Below are 16,302 nucleotides of genomic sequence, written 5' to 3'. Positions count from 1 at the left end.
TCTAGTAATACTGGGAGTGAAGTCCACTGTGAGAAAAAAAAATCCAGATTTAAGTCATGTGCGGATTTTAAAAATGTGGATTTGCACGTGGAAAATTGCCGCTATTTGTGCGCCTATCCCAAGAGGTCTGACTTACCATCATACCAAATATAAAATGCTGTGCCCTTTGAATCTGTATAAGCAAGTATGAGCAATACACGAGTTAGTCGTCCACTGAATGCAAGAGCCTAGTTTTCTCTCTTACTAGTGAAGGACTAATGCCAACGTGCAGAGGCATATGCTTTAATGGATACCAATCAGGGCTGAGGAGGCAGAAGTCGGGTTTGGAAGAGCCAGGACTGTAATAGTTTGCTGTGTCTTCAAAATGTTGAAGGAAAAGAAATGGCTAGTGTACCTGAAGAAGCAGAGGAATGGAAGCATGTAACCCAAAGAAGCAGGAGGATCAGGAGTCAGCCAGCACCCATACTGCTCGGGAACTGGTACGAGGTTCTCACACAGGGGGGCCTAGTACTGGTTCCTGAGCAGAAGGAGAAAGAGGTACAGCAAGAAATGACTCTACCCACAGAGAACAGAGCAGAGGAGAAAGAGGTGCTGTAAGAAATAACTCCACCCACAAGGAACAGAGCAGAGGAGAAAAAGGTACAGAAAGAAATTACTCCACCCACAAAGAACAGAGCAGAGGAGAAAGAGGTACAGCTAGAAATAACTCCACCCACAAGGAACAGAGCAGAGGAGAAAGAGGTACAGCAAGAAATAACTCCACCCACAAAGAACAGAGCAGAGGAGAAAGAGGTGCAGCAAGAAATAACTCTACCCACAAAGAACAGAGCAGAGGAGAAAGAGGAACAGAAAGAAATAACTCTACCCACAAAGAACAGAGCAGAGGAGAAAAAGGTACAGAAAGAAAGGACTTTACCCACAAAGAACAGAGCAGAGGAGAAAGAGGTACAGCAAGAAACATCTCTACCCAAAAAGAGCAGAGCAGAGGAGAAAGAGGTACAGCAAGAAAGGACTTTACACACAAAATAAAGAGAAGAGGAGAAAGAGGTACAGCCAGAAATGACTCTACCCACAAAGAACTGTGTAGTAAGTGCACAGAGTCCTCTTGAATGGAGAAAAAGAAGTGTTGTTGTGAAAAAGAAAAGGAGAGGGGTGGTTGTAGAGGATTCCCTATTGAGAGGAACAGAGGTCGCTGTCTGCAGACCTGACACCTCATGTGAGGTGTGCTGTCTTCCAGGTGCACAAATCAAAGATGTGTCTGATAGGCTGTCAAGACTCTTCAGTCCTACAGACCACCACCCATTCCTACTAATGCATGTAGGGACAAATGATACTGCAAAAAAGGAGACTTTGACACCTCGGAAAGAAGGTGAACGAACTAGGAGCATAGATGGTTTTCTCATTCAATTTCCCAATGGAATAAGAAGATGGAACAGGATTCTAGAGGTGAACAACTAGTTACATTGATGGTGCCGTCAGAAAAGATTTGGATTCCTAGACCATGGAGTGAATTACCTATATGATGGACTGCTTGCTAGAGACAGATTGCACCTTACAAAAACAGGTAAGCATATATTTGGTGAGTGCCTTGCTTCACTCATTAGGAGAGCTTTAAACTAGAACAATATAGGAAGGGAAGTGAAAGGCCAGGTAAAAAATATACAGCTAATTAATACATTTGAGATTCTTGCTATTAGAAGTGCAAAGCAAGAACAAAGATAAAAAATTCAGAAGGCACGTAGAGGAGTAAGAGACACGGATCACAAACTAACATGTTTTTACACAAATGCACAGAGCATGGGAAACAAACAAGGAGAATTGTAGCTCCTAACACAGGAAGAGAAATATGATATCATAGGCATCACGGAAACTTGGTGGAATGATACACATTATTGGAATACAAGGCTTGAAAGATACAACTTATTTATAAGAAACAGTCAAAAAAAGGGGGAGGAGGTATTGCGTTGTATGTTAGGAAAACATTAATCTCCACAGAGATTCAAGCTTCAGAGCATGGGAGTTCTGTAGACACTGTTTGGGTAAGAATACAAGGAGAGAACAACAGAAAGGACACCATTGTAGGCATTTACTATAGGCCGCCGGGACAAGCAGAAGATATTGATGAACTCTTTCTATAGCAGATGGCCAAGCTCTCAAAAAAGCATGACATAGTGATCATGGGAGATTTTACCTATCCAGACATTTGTTGGGAATCTCTCACAGGTAAAAGTAATGGATCCAACAAATTCTTATCCGCTCTTGCTGATAACTTTAACTTCCAAAAAGTCGAAGAGAAAACAAGGGGATCAGCTATCGTGGACCTAATTCTTACCAACAGGGAGGAAATGGTTGAAGAAGTAAGGGCGGCTGGAACCTTAGGAGGCAGTGATCATGTTATCCTTGAATTTTGGATAAAAAGGGGAGGAAGACCTGAGAAAACTCAGACCTCAAGGTTGGATTTCAGAAAGGCAGATTTCAATGAACTCAGAAAGAGTGTAGGAAGAATCCAATGACTGGATGTTCTTAATTACAGAAATGTCCAAGTAGGTTGGGAAATATTGCGAAATGAGATTCTCAAAGCACAATCAGTAACTAACTATCCCTAAAATAAGGAAAAATGGGAAGCATGTGGATGAACACAAAATTTGCACACATGTTAAAAGCGAAGAAAAATATGTTTATTGAATGGAAAGAGGGGGGATATCTAAAGAAGAATATAATGCGGTATGCAGAAACTGTAGGACAAGTGTCAGAAAAGCTAAAGCTAATAATGAATTGAGGCTTGCAACAGAGGCCAAAGGCAATAAAAAGGATTTTGGGGGTATGTCAAAAGCAAAAGAAAAGTCAAAGATGCTATAGGATGCTTACAAAATGAAAATGGTAACTTGGTTAAGAATGATGTTGAGAATGCTCTTCCCTGTGCTATTGAGAGAATAAACAAATGCAGGCTATCTATAAGCAGAGAGATAGTGAGGGAACACTTAGCTAACTTAAATGAATTCAAGCGACTAACAGAATGGTATTTAACAAGGAGAAATGCAAAGTCCTACATCTGGGCAAGAAAAATGAAGAAAGCACATACAGAATGGGAGGAATTGGGCTAAGCAGCACATGTGAGAAAGACTTAGGTATACTAATAGACCATAGACTGAACATGAGTCAACAATGTGATGCAGCAGCCAAAAAGGCAAACACAATTCTGGGATGTATTAAGAGAAGCATAGAGTCTAGATCACACGAGGTAATTACCCCCTCTACTCTTCCTTAGTCAGACCTCATCTGGAATATTGTGTCCAGTTCTGGGCACCCCACTTTCAAAGAGACTTCAACAAACTGGAGCAAGTTCAGAGAAGAGATACCAAGATGGCGAGCGGTCTGCAAATCATGTCCTATGACGGTTAAAGGATTTGGGGATGTTTAGCTTGTGAAAAAGCTGAAAAAACCTTTCATATAAATATTCGATTTCAGTATTCTACACCAAATTTAAAGATAGATGGGGGACAGAGAACAGATCTAACCTATTCAAAAAATGGGCTCTTGACTTACAGGACTCGGAATTACCCGAGGGAATAGTTCAGAGCTGGAACTCTGTGAGGGCGGTATCAAAAGAAAGGTGGCGGGAAACTTGCTTTAGAATAATTCATGGGGCAATTTATGGGTTTGACAAACCACAGAACCCCAATGGTCCAATAAGGCTACAAGCTTGCTCTAGAAGTGACCTGCCCAACTCAATTTTTTTACAAGGCATCTGGCAATACCTGAAGAATAATAATTACTGGGCAGGGATCCAAAAACTGCTGCAGGACATTGGGGGTCAGAACTTACAGCTGACACCACAAACATTCACAGGATACCAGCTACCAGATCAGGCGAGAAAAGCTGAAATGACTCATACCATTCTCTTAATCGGCAAAAGGTGCCTTTTGAACAATTGGTTACTAAAAAAGAGTTTTTTAAAAAAAGAAGGCTGAGAGGAGACTTAATAGCGGTCTACAACAATCTGAAGGGCTGTCACAGTGTAGAGAGATCAGCCCTATTCTTATCTGCACAAGGAAAGACTAGAAGCAATGGGATGAAACTGAAAGGGAGGAGACATAGATTAGATATTAGACAGTGAGGGGGATCAATGAGTGGAACAGGTTACCACGGGAGGTGGTGAGTTCACCTTCAATGGAAGTGTTCAAACAAAGGCTGGACAGACATCTGTCTGGGATGATTTAGTGACTCCTGCACTGAGCAGGCGGTTGGACCCGATGACCCTGGAGGTCCCTTCCAACTCCACCATTCTATGATTCTTGGCTATACAAATGACGAAATATTTATGCCATGTGGCGCAGTAGGTTGGCATATCATTATAACAGACTTTCACTTACGATAAGTTTATCTCCATTTCTAGGACTGGTAAGTTGTACAAAAACCATACCTGTACAAATCTCTGCCGACATCATCCTGATTTACCGCATAGCCTTGGTCATTTTTTGTGAAGCTGAAACCAGTTCCAACCTAAAAACAAGTCAAGAGTATACAACGGTCTTGGCAGCGTTACTACAAGTGTGATTCACTATATGATCAGTGCACATTCTTTTATGATCTGAAATATAAGCTAAAGTTAGTTTTTTCAGTAAGAGTAGTAAACGGACAGATCTGGGATCAGTCTTCTGGGGACTCTGACCAGTTGGCAGTGAGCCTCCTACCCCTGGGTGGAAACCACTAATACAATGGTACAGATAGGGGCTGGAGATCATCAGTAACTGTATGCTCAGCAATAGGGGTACTTGTAGACGAACCGATTATCGTTTGAATGAGCGACGTCATCGTTAGCTTGTTCGCTCTCCTGCAGCCTGTTTAGACAGGCAGATACATTGTTGGCTCATTGAGAGATTCTACATTGAGAATCGCTCAGCTTTTCCCATTCTCCGTACGAGGGAGACTGAACGATTGCTGTTTAAACCGAATAAGCGAACAAGTTAATATTATTATGCCTGCATAAAGTGAACGACCAAAAAGCGAACGATTCTCATTCGTCGTCCAGTTGTCGGCTCGCGTTCAGACTGAACAATTATAGCTTACTTTCACTCGTTTTAAATTTTTTTTTTTTAATGACAATCGTTTCGTCTAAAAAGCAGTATAAAACACAGAAGATAACTGGCATTCATGGAAGGGACACATTTATCCCGTTACATCCCATGTAATGCCTGGTGGATGGGGAACAAACCTCTATTGCATCCAAATCCATTTGTTATACAGAATAAAAATAGGATTGCAGATGAAAAACAACTAAAGAAGATAATGCTTAAACTGAACAGAACTAGAACTTCAGCTACAGCGCTGACACCTGCAGGCATCATACAGTATTGCACACTACAGTTGGTTTGTTTTTTCCCCTAAACAAAAAGTTACTCAAGTAAAAGTGGTATCAGATAAAACGGACATCTGTAAATAAAACGCTCTCCTTTAGGAATCGGGTAGAAGTGTTAGAGTGCTTACACCATCCATAGAGCAGCTCAGAGGGAAGCGCCCATAACCACTGGTTACAAATAAAGCCTTTATAAATCAGAAATTGCTAAGTGTTGTTTAAAGCGGACCGTACTGTTCTAACATACATGAATACAGTTGCTGTACTGTGATGGGCTCATGTCCACGGGTGTTTTTTCACTGCATATTACACGTGCATTTAATGGCCGTGTGATACGCAGTGAATGAGGTCAAAGAAAGTTAATGGACTTTTACTGATCCATGCACATATGTGTACACACTGTTGGTACGCATGAGAAATAGATTACAGCATGTCACACAGCGTGAGCCCTATACCCTTGTATAGGCAGCATATTGAACGCCGTCCATACGTAATAGATTGCGTATGAGCGGCGTTTTCATACACAGCTGCCCTATGAAACAGAGCAGGGATTTAATATCAAACACACTGCAAATGACCGTGTGTGCGTGCGTGATACACGGGCACGAGGAGTACACTCACAGCCGTACACTGTCTCTGCCGGCAGACCTGTTATTTACGAATACCGGTAAAACGCAGCGTTTTACTAATACAGCCGCAGACACGAGGTCTAAAACCACAGCTGACATTTGTTAACAAATCACCATCTCCTCAAATAGAGCAAATAAAACAAAAAGGACTTACTGGATTATCAATATACAACATCGAGTATTTGTTTGTCCAAGAAAACTCCCGATAAGCCACTATAAAAGGACACAAAAATAAACAAATAAGGAACATGTGGTCATTACCAAACAAACAACATAGCCCCAAAGCAGATGTTTCTATCAGAGCTCTGCCCTTTGTGTGGATGAAGCAGTGAGCTCCCAGGACTACTAATAAATCCTAAAATGCAGACTATGTGGGGGCGGACATCCGCCTTAAGGCCTCATGCCCATGGCCGTGTCGGTCTCTGCCAGTGGAATAACGCAGCAAAGTCCAAAACAGCGCTTGCCAAAGACCCCATACTCACCTCTCCGGAAACGCTGCGCGAGTCCTCTCCGGTGAGCCTGCGCGCATGCACAGTGCAGCACATGACGCGTCGGCGGCGATACTTCCACTGTCCTGTGTAAATGGACCCCAAGCTCTTACCAATTCAAAAACCATCTTCCACACCCCCTCTTTCCAAAATTTCAAATCAATGTAAGTGTTCAATAATCAATATTCTTCAAGACAATAGTCTCCAAGACTAGAGATGCGCGAGCATACTCGTCTCAGCTTGATGCTTGTTTGAGTATTAGGGTACTCGACATGCTCGTTACTCGAGACAAACACCACGCGGTACTCGAGTCAATTCCATTTCCTTCCCCGCATGTTTAGCGCCATTTTCTAGCCAATAGACAGGCAGGGAAGGCATTACCACTTCCTCCTGTGACGTGCCAGCCCTCTCCCCCCGCCCACAGCAGTGAGTGGCTGGGCTGATCAGGTGACAGTCGAGTACTTAAAGTGGTCCCGCCCACGGCTCGCCTCAGACGCATGCTGGCAGAGGTTAGGGATAGTGCTGCTGCTGATATAGGGATAGTGTTAGAGTAGGATTCTGTCATCAAGAACCCCAACAGTCCTTCTTAGGGCCACATCTGACCGTGTGCATTAGTGTTGTGGCTGGTTGGGAGCAGTAGTGCACCAATATTTTTTAAGCATCTCGGGCTGTGCAGGCCATTTCAGCTATAGCGTTCTCAGTCTGCAGTGCATAACGCAGAGTTTATGGACAGAGCTGCTTCTATAGGGAAAGTTATTCAGTCCTGATCCTCCATACAAGAACCCCAACGGTCCTTCTTAGGGCTACATCTGACTGTGTGCTTTACAGTTGTGGCTGGCTGGGAGCAGTAGTGCATCAATTTTTGTATTACGCATCTAGGCCTGTTCCCAGCCTTTCCGTAATAGCGTTCTCAGCCTGCAGTGCCGTAAAACCAGCTCTCACCGTAAAATTGCACTCTAACATTTCCTAGCCTACTGTAAACTAGTTCAGTTATATCATTCTGTGTCTGCAGTGCATTAGACAGCGGTCTCACCGCTAAACAGTACTGTAAAATTTCCTGGGCTACTGCAAAGTATTTCAGCTCTGCCGCTGTGCAGAGCATCTCACAATACCCTTTCCTTGGTGGGGTTGAGATAGCCGCAGTTGCCAGCACTATCCACTGGCTTTAGAGTCTTCTCCCACTCCACACAGCCTCTCTTATCTACAAGTCTCTGTGAGCGGTAAATTACCCCTAGGTATCAGCGCAAGACAGCGGGGTAATTTTTCAAGTCACAGCATAGAGCGTCCGCTATCTACAAGTCTCTGTGTGCAGTGAATTAAGCCACAGTTGTCAGTGCTGTACAGTGGAGTAATTTATTTGGGCCCTGCTCTATTCTTAATCCGCCATGATGAGGAGTAGGGGTAAGGGTCGAGGACGTGAACGTCCAAGTGAGGGTGTGGGCACAGGCCGAGTTCCTGGGCATGGTGAATCACAGCCGGCTTCTGCGGGATTAGGAGAGAGGCAAGTTTCTGGGCTCTCCAGCTTTATATCACAATTTACGGGTCCGCGTGGTAGACCTTTATTACAAACAGATTGCAGAAAACGCGTCCAGCAATGTATTGGCCACCCAGTCTTCTACGCAGTCCACTACTCCCGGCCTAGGGACTGCAACTCTGAATCCTCTGGCTGCTCCTCCTTCCTCCCAGCCTACTCACTCCATGAAAATGACATATTCTGAGCAGGCAGACTCCCAGGAACTGTTCTCTGGTCCCTGCCATGAGAGGGAAAAAACGGTTCCTCTCTCACCTGAGGAGTTTGTCGTGACCGATGCCCAACCTTTGGAAAGTACCCGCAGTCTGGGTGATGAGGCTGGGGACCTCCGGCAACTGTCTCAAGAGCTTTTTGTGGATGAGGATGATGAGACACAGTTGTCTGTCAGTGAGGTAGTAGTAAGGGCAGTAAGTATGAGGGAGGAGCGCATGAAGGATTTGGAGGAAGAGCAGCTGGACGATGAGGTGACTGACCCCACCTGGTTTGCTAAGCCTACTGAGGACAGGGCTTCACAGGGGGAGGCAAGTGTAGCAGCAGGACAGGTTGGAAGAGGCAGTGGGGTGGCCAGGGGAAGAGGCAGGGCCAGAGCGAAGAATCCCCCAACTGTTTCCCAAAGCACCCCCTCGCGGCAAGCCTCTGCGCTGAGGGCTAGGTGTTCAAAGGTATGGATGTTTTTCAGTGAGAGCGCGGACAACCGACAAACAGGGGTGTGCAACCTGTGACGCATCAAGATCGGCCAGGGAGCCACCACTACCAGCCTCACCACCACCAGCATGCGCAGGCATATGATGGCCAAGCACCCTGCAAGGTGGGACGAAGACCATTCACTGCCTCCGGGTCACACCACTGCCTCTTCCCCTGTGCCCCAACCTGCCACACAGATCCAACCCCCCTCTCAGGACACAGGCACGAGCGCCTCCTTGCCTGCACCCACACCCTCACCTCCACCGTCCTCCACTCCATCTAGCAATGTCTCTCAGCACAGCGTTCAGCTGTCACTAACACAAGTGTTGGAGCGAAAGCGCAAATACGCCGCCACCCACCCGCATGCACAAGCTTTAAACGTGCACATTGCCAAATTAATCAGCCTGGAGATGCTGCCATACATGCTTGTTGAAATGGAGGCTTTCAAAAACATGATGGCAGCGGCGGTCCCGCTCTACTCGGTCCCCAGTCGCCACTATTTTTCCTGGTGTGCCGTCCCATCCCTACATCAGCATGTCTCTCGCAACATAAATCGTGCCCTCACCGACGCGGTTACTGGGAAGGTCCACGTAACCACGGACACGTGGACAAGTACTGTCGGGCAGGGCCACTATATCTCCCTGACGGCACATTGGGTGAACTTGGTGGAGGCTGGGACCGCTTACATCCTACCCACACCCAGAATAGTGGGTCCTACCTCGGTGCTGGTATCTGCATTGTTTTATGCCACCTCCTCCAAACCCTCTCCCTCCTCCTCCTCTGCCACGTCTACCTCTCAATTAAGAAGTGTGAGCACGTCGCCAGCAATCGGTAGCGCGCAGTGCGGCAGCACGGTGGTGGGCAAGCGTCAGCAAGCTGTGCTGAAACTAATCAGCTTGGGTTACAAAAGGTACACGGCCCCCGAGCTGCTGCAGGGTCTGACAGAACAGACCGACCGCTGGCTTTCACTGCTGAGCCTCCAACTGGGCATGGTTGTGTGTGACAACGGCCGTAACCTGGTGGCGGCTCTGCAGCTCAACAGCCTCACAGACGTGCCATGCCTGGCCCACGTCTTCAATCTGGTGGTTCAGCGGTTTCTGAAAAACTACCCCCACTTATCTGACCTGCAAGGTGCGCCATGTCTGCACACATTTCCGCAAGTCCACCACAGATGCTGCCACCCTGAGGACCCTGCAATGTCGGTTTCAGTTGCCAGAGCACCGACTGCTGTGCGACGTTCCCATACGCTGGAATTCTACGCTGCACATGTTGGCTAGGCTGTACGAGCAGCTTAGAGCAATAGTGGAATACCAGCTGCAACATGGGCGGCGGAGTGGTAGTCAGCCTCCGCAATTCTTTACTGAGGAGTGGGCATGGATGGCAGATATCTGCCAGGTCCTCGGAAAATTTGAGGAGTCTACCCAGATGGTGAGTGGCGATGCGGCAATCATTAGCGTACCATCCCGCTGCTTTGCCTGCTGAGAAGTTCGCTGCAAAGCATAAAGGCCGACGCTTTGTGGTTGGAACAGGAGACGGGGGATGACAGTATGTCACTTGATAGCCAGACCACCCTCATGTCTATATCTCAGCGCGTTTTGGAGGAAGAGGAGGAAGGGAAGGGGGAGGAGGAGGGGGAAGAGACAGCTGGCCACACTGCAGAGGGTACCCGTGCTGCTTGCCTCTCATCTGTTCAACATGTATGGGCTGAATAGGAGGAGGAGGATCCTGAAAGTCTTCTTCCTAGTGAAGACAGCGATGTGTTGCATACTGGGACCCTGACACACATGGCTGACTTCATGTTAGGCTGCCTTTCCCGTGACCCTCACGTTAGACGCATTCTCGCCAACACAGATTACTGGGTGTACACCCTTCTCGACCCACGGTATAAGGAGAACCTTTCCACTCTCATTCCCGAAGAGGAAAGGGGTAGTAGAGTGATGCAATACCACAGGGCCTTGGTGGAAAAAGTGATGCTAAAGTTCCCATCTGACAGCGCTACTGGCAGAAGGCGCAGTTCCGAGGGCCAACTAGCAGGGGAGGCTTGGGGATCAGGCAGCATGTCCAGCGCAGGCAGGGGAACACACTTCAAGGCCTTTGCCAGCTTTATGGCTCCCCAGCAAGGCTGAGTCGGAGGGAGCAGTGTAAAAAGATGGTGAGGTAGTACGTAGCCGATCATACCACCATTCTCCGTGATGCCTCTGCTCCATACAACTATTGGGTGTCAAAGCTGGACACGTGGCACCAACTTGCGCTGTACGCCCTGGAGCTGCTGGCCTGCCCTGCCGCTAGCGTCTTGTCAGAGAGGGTGCTTAGTGCGGTTGGGGGAATCATCACGGATAAGCGTACCCGCCTGTCAACTGACAGTGCCGACATGCTTACACTCATAAAGATGAACAAAGGCTGGATTTCCCCAGACTTCTCTTCTCCACTGGAGGAAAGCAGCGGATCCTAAAGAATCTTTTTGCTGCAACAGGAGAAAAATGCATCCTCTATCACCCCAAAAAAGGGGAGAATTAGCTTTGTGTATCCCTCTCGGATATTATTACTCCTCCTCCTCCTCCTAAAACAGCATGTCATCATGCTGAACTGCCAATTTCTATGCGGCCCAAAATGCTCTGTTTAAAAGTTTTAAAAGTTTTATCCGTTTTTCAAGTTTTAAAAGTTAAACTTAAACCAATTTTTGTGGAGGGCTGCCTCCAGGCTCTGTTACAAATTAACCAATAACGAGCTGATCTTCAAAAAATGTTTGTGGGTTTCACCTGCCCTCACAGTTGAGCAATTTTTAAGGGATACACTTGTACTCTTGGTACACCAAATTTTCAGGCCATTGCCAATAATGTTAGCAAACTAATTTTTCCAGGCTTCGCCTATACTCTTGGTGAACAAATTTTTACAGGGGTTCGCCTATACTATTGCTACAGAAATGTTACAGGGGTTTGCCTATACTTTTGCTACAGAAATGTTACTGGGGTCCGCCTATACTCTTGCTACAGAAATGTTACTCGGGTCCGCCTATACCTTTTCTACTGAATGGTTTGAGGGGTTCGCCTTTGCTTTTGCTACAGAAATGTTACTGGGGTCTGCTTATACTTCTGCTACAGAAATGTTACTGAGGTCTGCCTATACTGTTGCTACAGAAATGCTACTGGGGTCCGCCTATACCTTTTCTACTGAATGGTTTCAGGGGTTCGCCTTTACTTTTGCTACAGAAATGTTACTGGGGTCTGCCTATACTTCTGCTACAGGAATGTTACAGGTGTCTGCCTATACTTTGGCTACAGAAATGTTACTGGGGTCTGCCTATACTTTTGCTACAGAAATGTTACAGGGGTCTGCCTATACTCTTGCTACAGAAATATTACTGGGGTCAGTCTATACTTTGGCTACAGAAATGTTACTGGGGTCTGCCTATACATTTTCTACTGAATGGTTTGAGGGGTTCGCCTATACTTTTGCTACAGAAATGTTACTTGGGTCCGCCTATACTCTTGCTACAGAAATGTTACTGGGGTCCGCCTTTACTCTTGCTACAGAAATGTTACTGGGGTCCGCCTATACCTTTTCTACTGAATGGTTTAAGGGGTTCGCCTATACTTTTGCTACAGAAATGTTACTTGGGTCCGCCTATACTCTTGCTACAGAAATGTTACTGGGGTCCGCCTTTACTCTTGCTACAGAAATGTTACTGGGGTCCGCCTATACCTTTTCTACTGAATGGTTTAAGGGGTTCGCCTATACTTTTGCTACAGAAATGTTACTGGGGTCCGCCTATACTTTTTCTACTGAATGGTTTAAGGGATTTGCCTTTACTTTTGCTACAGAAATGTTACTGGGATCTGCCTATACTTCTGCTACAGAAATGTTACTGGGGTCCGCCTATACTTCTGCTACAGAAATATTACTGGGGTCAGCCCCTTTGTTAGGGGGGTGACGCCAGACTCCTTCCCCCCATTTTGACTTAATAGTGACACCTGGAAGCCTCAGATGCAACCATGCATGCTGCCCCTGCCCTTCCCTATCCGTTTCTGTGGTGTTTCCATGACTTTCTGATGTTTTCTGGTGTTTGACAAGTCATCACCTATGCGGAGCATCCGTCCCATACAAAAATGCTCGAGTCGCCCATTGACTTCAATGGGGTTCGTTACTCGAAACAAGCTCTCGAGCATTACGAAAAGTTCCACTCGAGCAACGAGCACGCGAGCACTTTGGTGCTTGCTCATCTCTATCCAAGACCTCTCTCATACTCTGATCCCCCAACCCCATGATGGAACAGCTGGATGAAATCATCAAGAACTGAACAGAGGCCAGTGTACAGCGCCCTGGGAATAATAGCACTTTAAAAATAAAATAATCACCTTTTCCCAAGTAATCATTCAGATTATCCCTGAGCTGTGTGGCAAGGCTGCGATTCTACAGCAGCTCACTGCCAACCCTAGCCTTAGGATGGACTATATGTGAAGAAGCCACAACTTTTTATCGTTTTATCATAAAAACTATATATTTTTTTAATTTTTGAGAAACCTGGGAGACAACCCTCGTGGATGCTCTACCTGAAACCCTCATAGACATGCTTGAGATGCTTGAGAAAGGCTTTCATTGTAAGCCGAAAAGCGTCACATTATTGGATATAATAAAACTGTTAATTCCACTTGTTGGACTTTTCCACTCTAATACGTCTGCGATACTATACGCTGTCTGGGATCAGGGGTGCCAAGGACCAGGCACCCCTGTGAAGTAAGTTTGATTTTGCATACTCTTCTACTCTACTTTAATATACATCGGAGCGCTGGTATTTTTGCCCTTTACTGTCTATTTTTATCTTCCGGTGTGTCTGCAAGTACTGGAATGTACCATGACGCTCTCCCGAAGGGATATCACATCTGATCGGTTTATCAGCTAGTGCCCTATTAGACACTAATCTTACAAGCTTTCCTGGATTGTGACGTACCGGCACCCCGTGCCAGGGGTTGATCCGGTAATGTCGGGTGAGTCCTATTTCCATAACCTTTTCTCTCAACATCAAATTACATCTGTCCTTTGGAGCGCTACCTATTGATTATTGAAACCCTCATAGTTGAAAACCTGGCCAACAGTCCTGAATGTTAGAATACTGGTACAGCAATGAAATACAGAAGGTGTTGTACGGATACACCGTGCAAGTCCTGTCTGGTGAGCCGGCACATATACACAGTGCAGCACATGACGTGTAGGCGGTGATGCGCACAACGACTGCTGTGCTCCGCTGTCCTCTCGTATCACTAAGTATCACCAAGTGTTCATTCACCAGGCAGTCATCTTGCACTTGTTACCATGATTCTCTACAACTACAGAAAAACTTATTCCAGTCCCTGCAACATAAATGTTTCATGCAGTAAAATAGATATGAAAGTGTGATTACTTACAAGTCAGGTTGTGATTCACCACATAAGGCCCATGCTCCACGAAGAGGCCGAACATGGATGTACCTCCTGGTCCTCCCTGCAGCCACAGTAAAACTGGGGCAGTCTCTGGATTGAGCTAGAAACGAAGAAGAACGTACAAGCGTTTTGATTTTTTCGTGGATACACCCTTGTATACTCAATCCCCTGTTTGGTCTATTGATAAGCTGCTCAGTTACATTTTTTTCAATTTAAAAACTACAAAAACCTTTGTGCATGAAACATCAATATACAGGTTTCCCTCTTATGCACTTAGAAAGCCTCACACTTGGTTTGCATTCAAAGTTTCTGGCTTGGGGGCATTACCAGCGCAGATCAGCTGGTCTCTCTTATTAAGGTGCACAAGCTCAGCATCCCCTCCCCTCTTTCAGAGGCTGTGTAGCATAACCACGCCCACTCAGTACTACACAGCCATCTCCCTCCTCTCTACCAGGAGCTGCTGGTCTTTCACTCTCACTGCTAATAAGAGCATAAAATTCACCCAGGGTGAACTACAGCACTCTGTAATAGTAACTTTCTCTGATCTGTCCTTCTGGCCTCCTCCACCATCCCCTGGCACAATCACACTGCCTTTCCACTCAGCTATTGTACAAAGCTGTGAATGCATGTTTACAACAGGGAAGAAAGCTAGGAAAGGAGTCAGTTTACAAAATTTGCTCAGTCTTCCGTCCTCTAGTATGCAGTGCCTTGGAAAACAATGCAAGCCTAGAAAATCAGTCAGTCAAACAGAAACTTTTAACCCCTTAAGACATGGGCTATTTTGGCCATGAGACCACAATGATTTTTAAGGGAATTTCTTTTCCACTTTTCAGAAGCCATAACTTTTATTTTTTCCATTGCCATGGCCGTACAAGGGCTTGTTTTTTTCAAGGCAAACTGTAGTTTTTATTGGTACCAATTATGGGTGCATATAATGTATTGTAAAACCTATTTTTTGGAGAACAGGGAAAGAAAACACAAATTCTGCCATTGTTCTTTTAATTTATTTTTTTTACAGCGTCAATCATACAGCATAAATGACAATGCATTTTTCATGCGGGTCAGTATAATTCCGATACTGAAAGAAAAAAAAATATATATATATAATTTTTTTCCCCTTTAGGTTTTTCCACAATAAAAACCCTTTTTTCTTGAAAAAAAAATATATTTATAAAAAATATTATATATTATTTTTACATTGCTGCATTCAAAGTATCATAACTTTATTTTTCTGTGGACGGAGCTCTGTGAGGGTTTTTTCTTGTGTCACGAGCTATAGTTTTTATTTGTACCATTTTGGGGTATATATGGCTTTTTTGAACAATTTTAGGGCTTATTCAAACGTCCGTATGTCGGCCAGGTTTTCATGCCCGGCCGATATACGGTGTCCCTTTCTGCAGGGTGAGGAGGTGCGCCGGGCCGGGAGCAATGCACTGAGCTCCTGCCCTTTTTCCGCCCCTCGCCACTGTTTGCAATGGGAGGGCGGGACAGGGCAGAGCTAAGTTCCACCCCATCCCGCCCCCTCCTATTGCAAATAGTGGCAAAGGGCGGAGAGAGTTCGAGAGGGGGCGGGAGCTCAGTGCACTGCTCCCGGCCCGGCCTGCCTCCTCCCCTTACAGAAAGGGATACCGTATATAACCTAGCCGATATACAGACATCTGAATAAGCCCTTATTGCACTTTTTGGGATGCAAAACGAACAAAATAAGCATTTTGCCTCCGTTTATGGTTTTTGCTGCACAGGATAAATAGTGTGCTTAAATTATAGTACAGTTCATTACGGACACAATGATACCCAATATATGGGGTTTCTTATGTTTAATTATATATACACACACATATACAAAATAGAGAAAAATTAGGAGAAAGGACTTTTTTTTTGTTTTCTTACACTCTTTATGTCCCTGTAGGGGACCTGAACCATAGTGGTTATGATCACTATAGGAAGGTGTTGTAGAAGTTATGTACTGCAATGCCTTATTGCTTGTAATCATAGGCAATTGCAAGCAGGGATGCCAGTATCTGGCATCCTATTGCCATGGCAACCTGTCAGCCCACCACAATGACATTGCGGTGGTCCTACGATGGCACAGAGAGAACACCCTCCCTCTGTGAACCCTTTACATGCTGCGATTTATGTAGAGGTTTGACAGCGGGGTTTGCTGTCCTCATGCACCCCCACTGTTGCAGTGGGAGAC

The 16,302-nt window shown here is 45.6% G+C and overlaps 1 protein-coding gene across 1 annotated transcript in view; it reads right to left on the bottom strand.

Moving 5' to 3' along the window:
- The window catches only part of LOC136587140 (probable serine carboxypeptidase CPVL), a 55,392-nt gene that overhangs the window by 23,389 nt on the left and 15,701 nt on the right, over positions 1-16,302 (bottom strand). Inside the window, exons 4-6 of the mRNA XM_066585644.1 lie at positions 14,091-14,205; positions 6,140-6,198; positions 4,424-4,503 (exon numbers count right to left, since the gene is read on the bottom strand). Of these exons, the coding sequence (XP_066441741.1) occupies positions 4,424-4,503; positions 6,140-6,198; positions 14,091-14,205 (254 nt within the window). The remainder of the gene's footprint in view (positions 1-4,423; positions 4,504-6,139; positions 6,199-14,090; positions 14,206-16,302) is intronic.

This window comes from Eleutherodactylus coqui, chromosome 12 (genome assembly GCF_035609145.1).
Source record: "Eleutherodactylus coqui strain aEleCoq1 chromosome 12, aEleCoq1.hap1, whole genome shotgun sequence".
In the NCBI taxonomy this organism is placed as follows: domain Eukaryota; kingdom Metazoa; phylum Chordata; class Amphibia; order Anura; family Eleutherodactylidae; genus Eleutherodactylus; species Eleutherodactylus coqui.
Note: the sequence above shows the minus strand (reverse complement) of the source record. Positions and strands in the feature narration are given on the sequence as shown.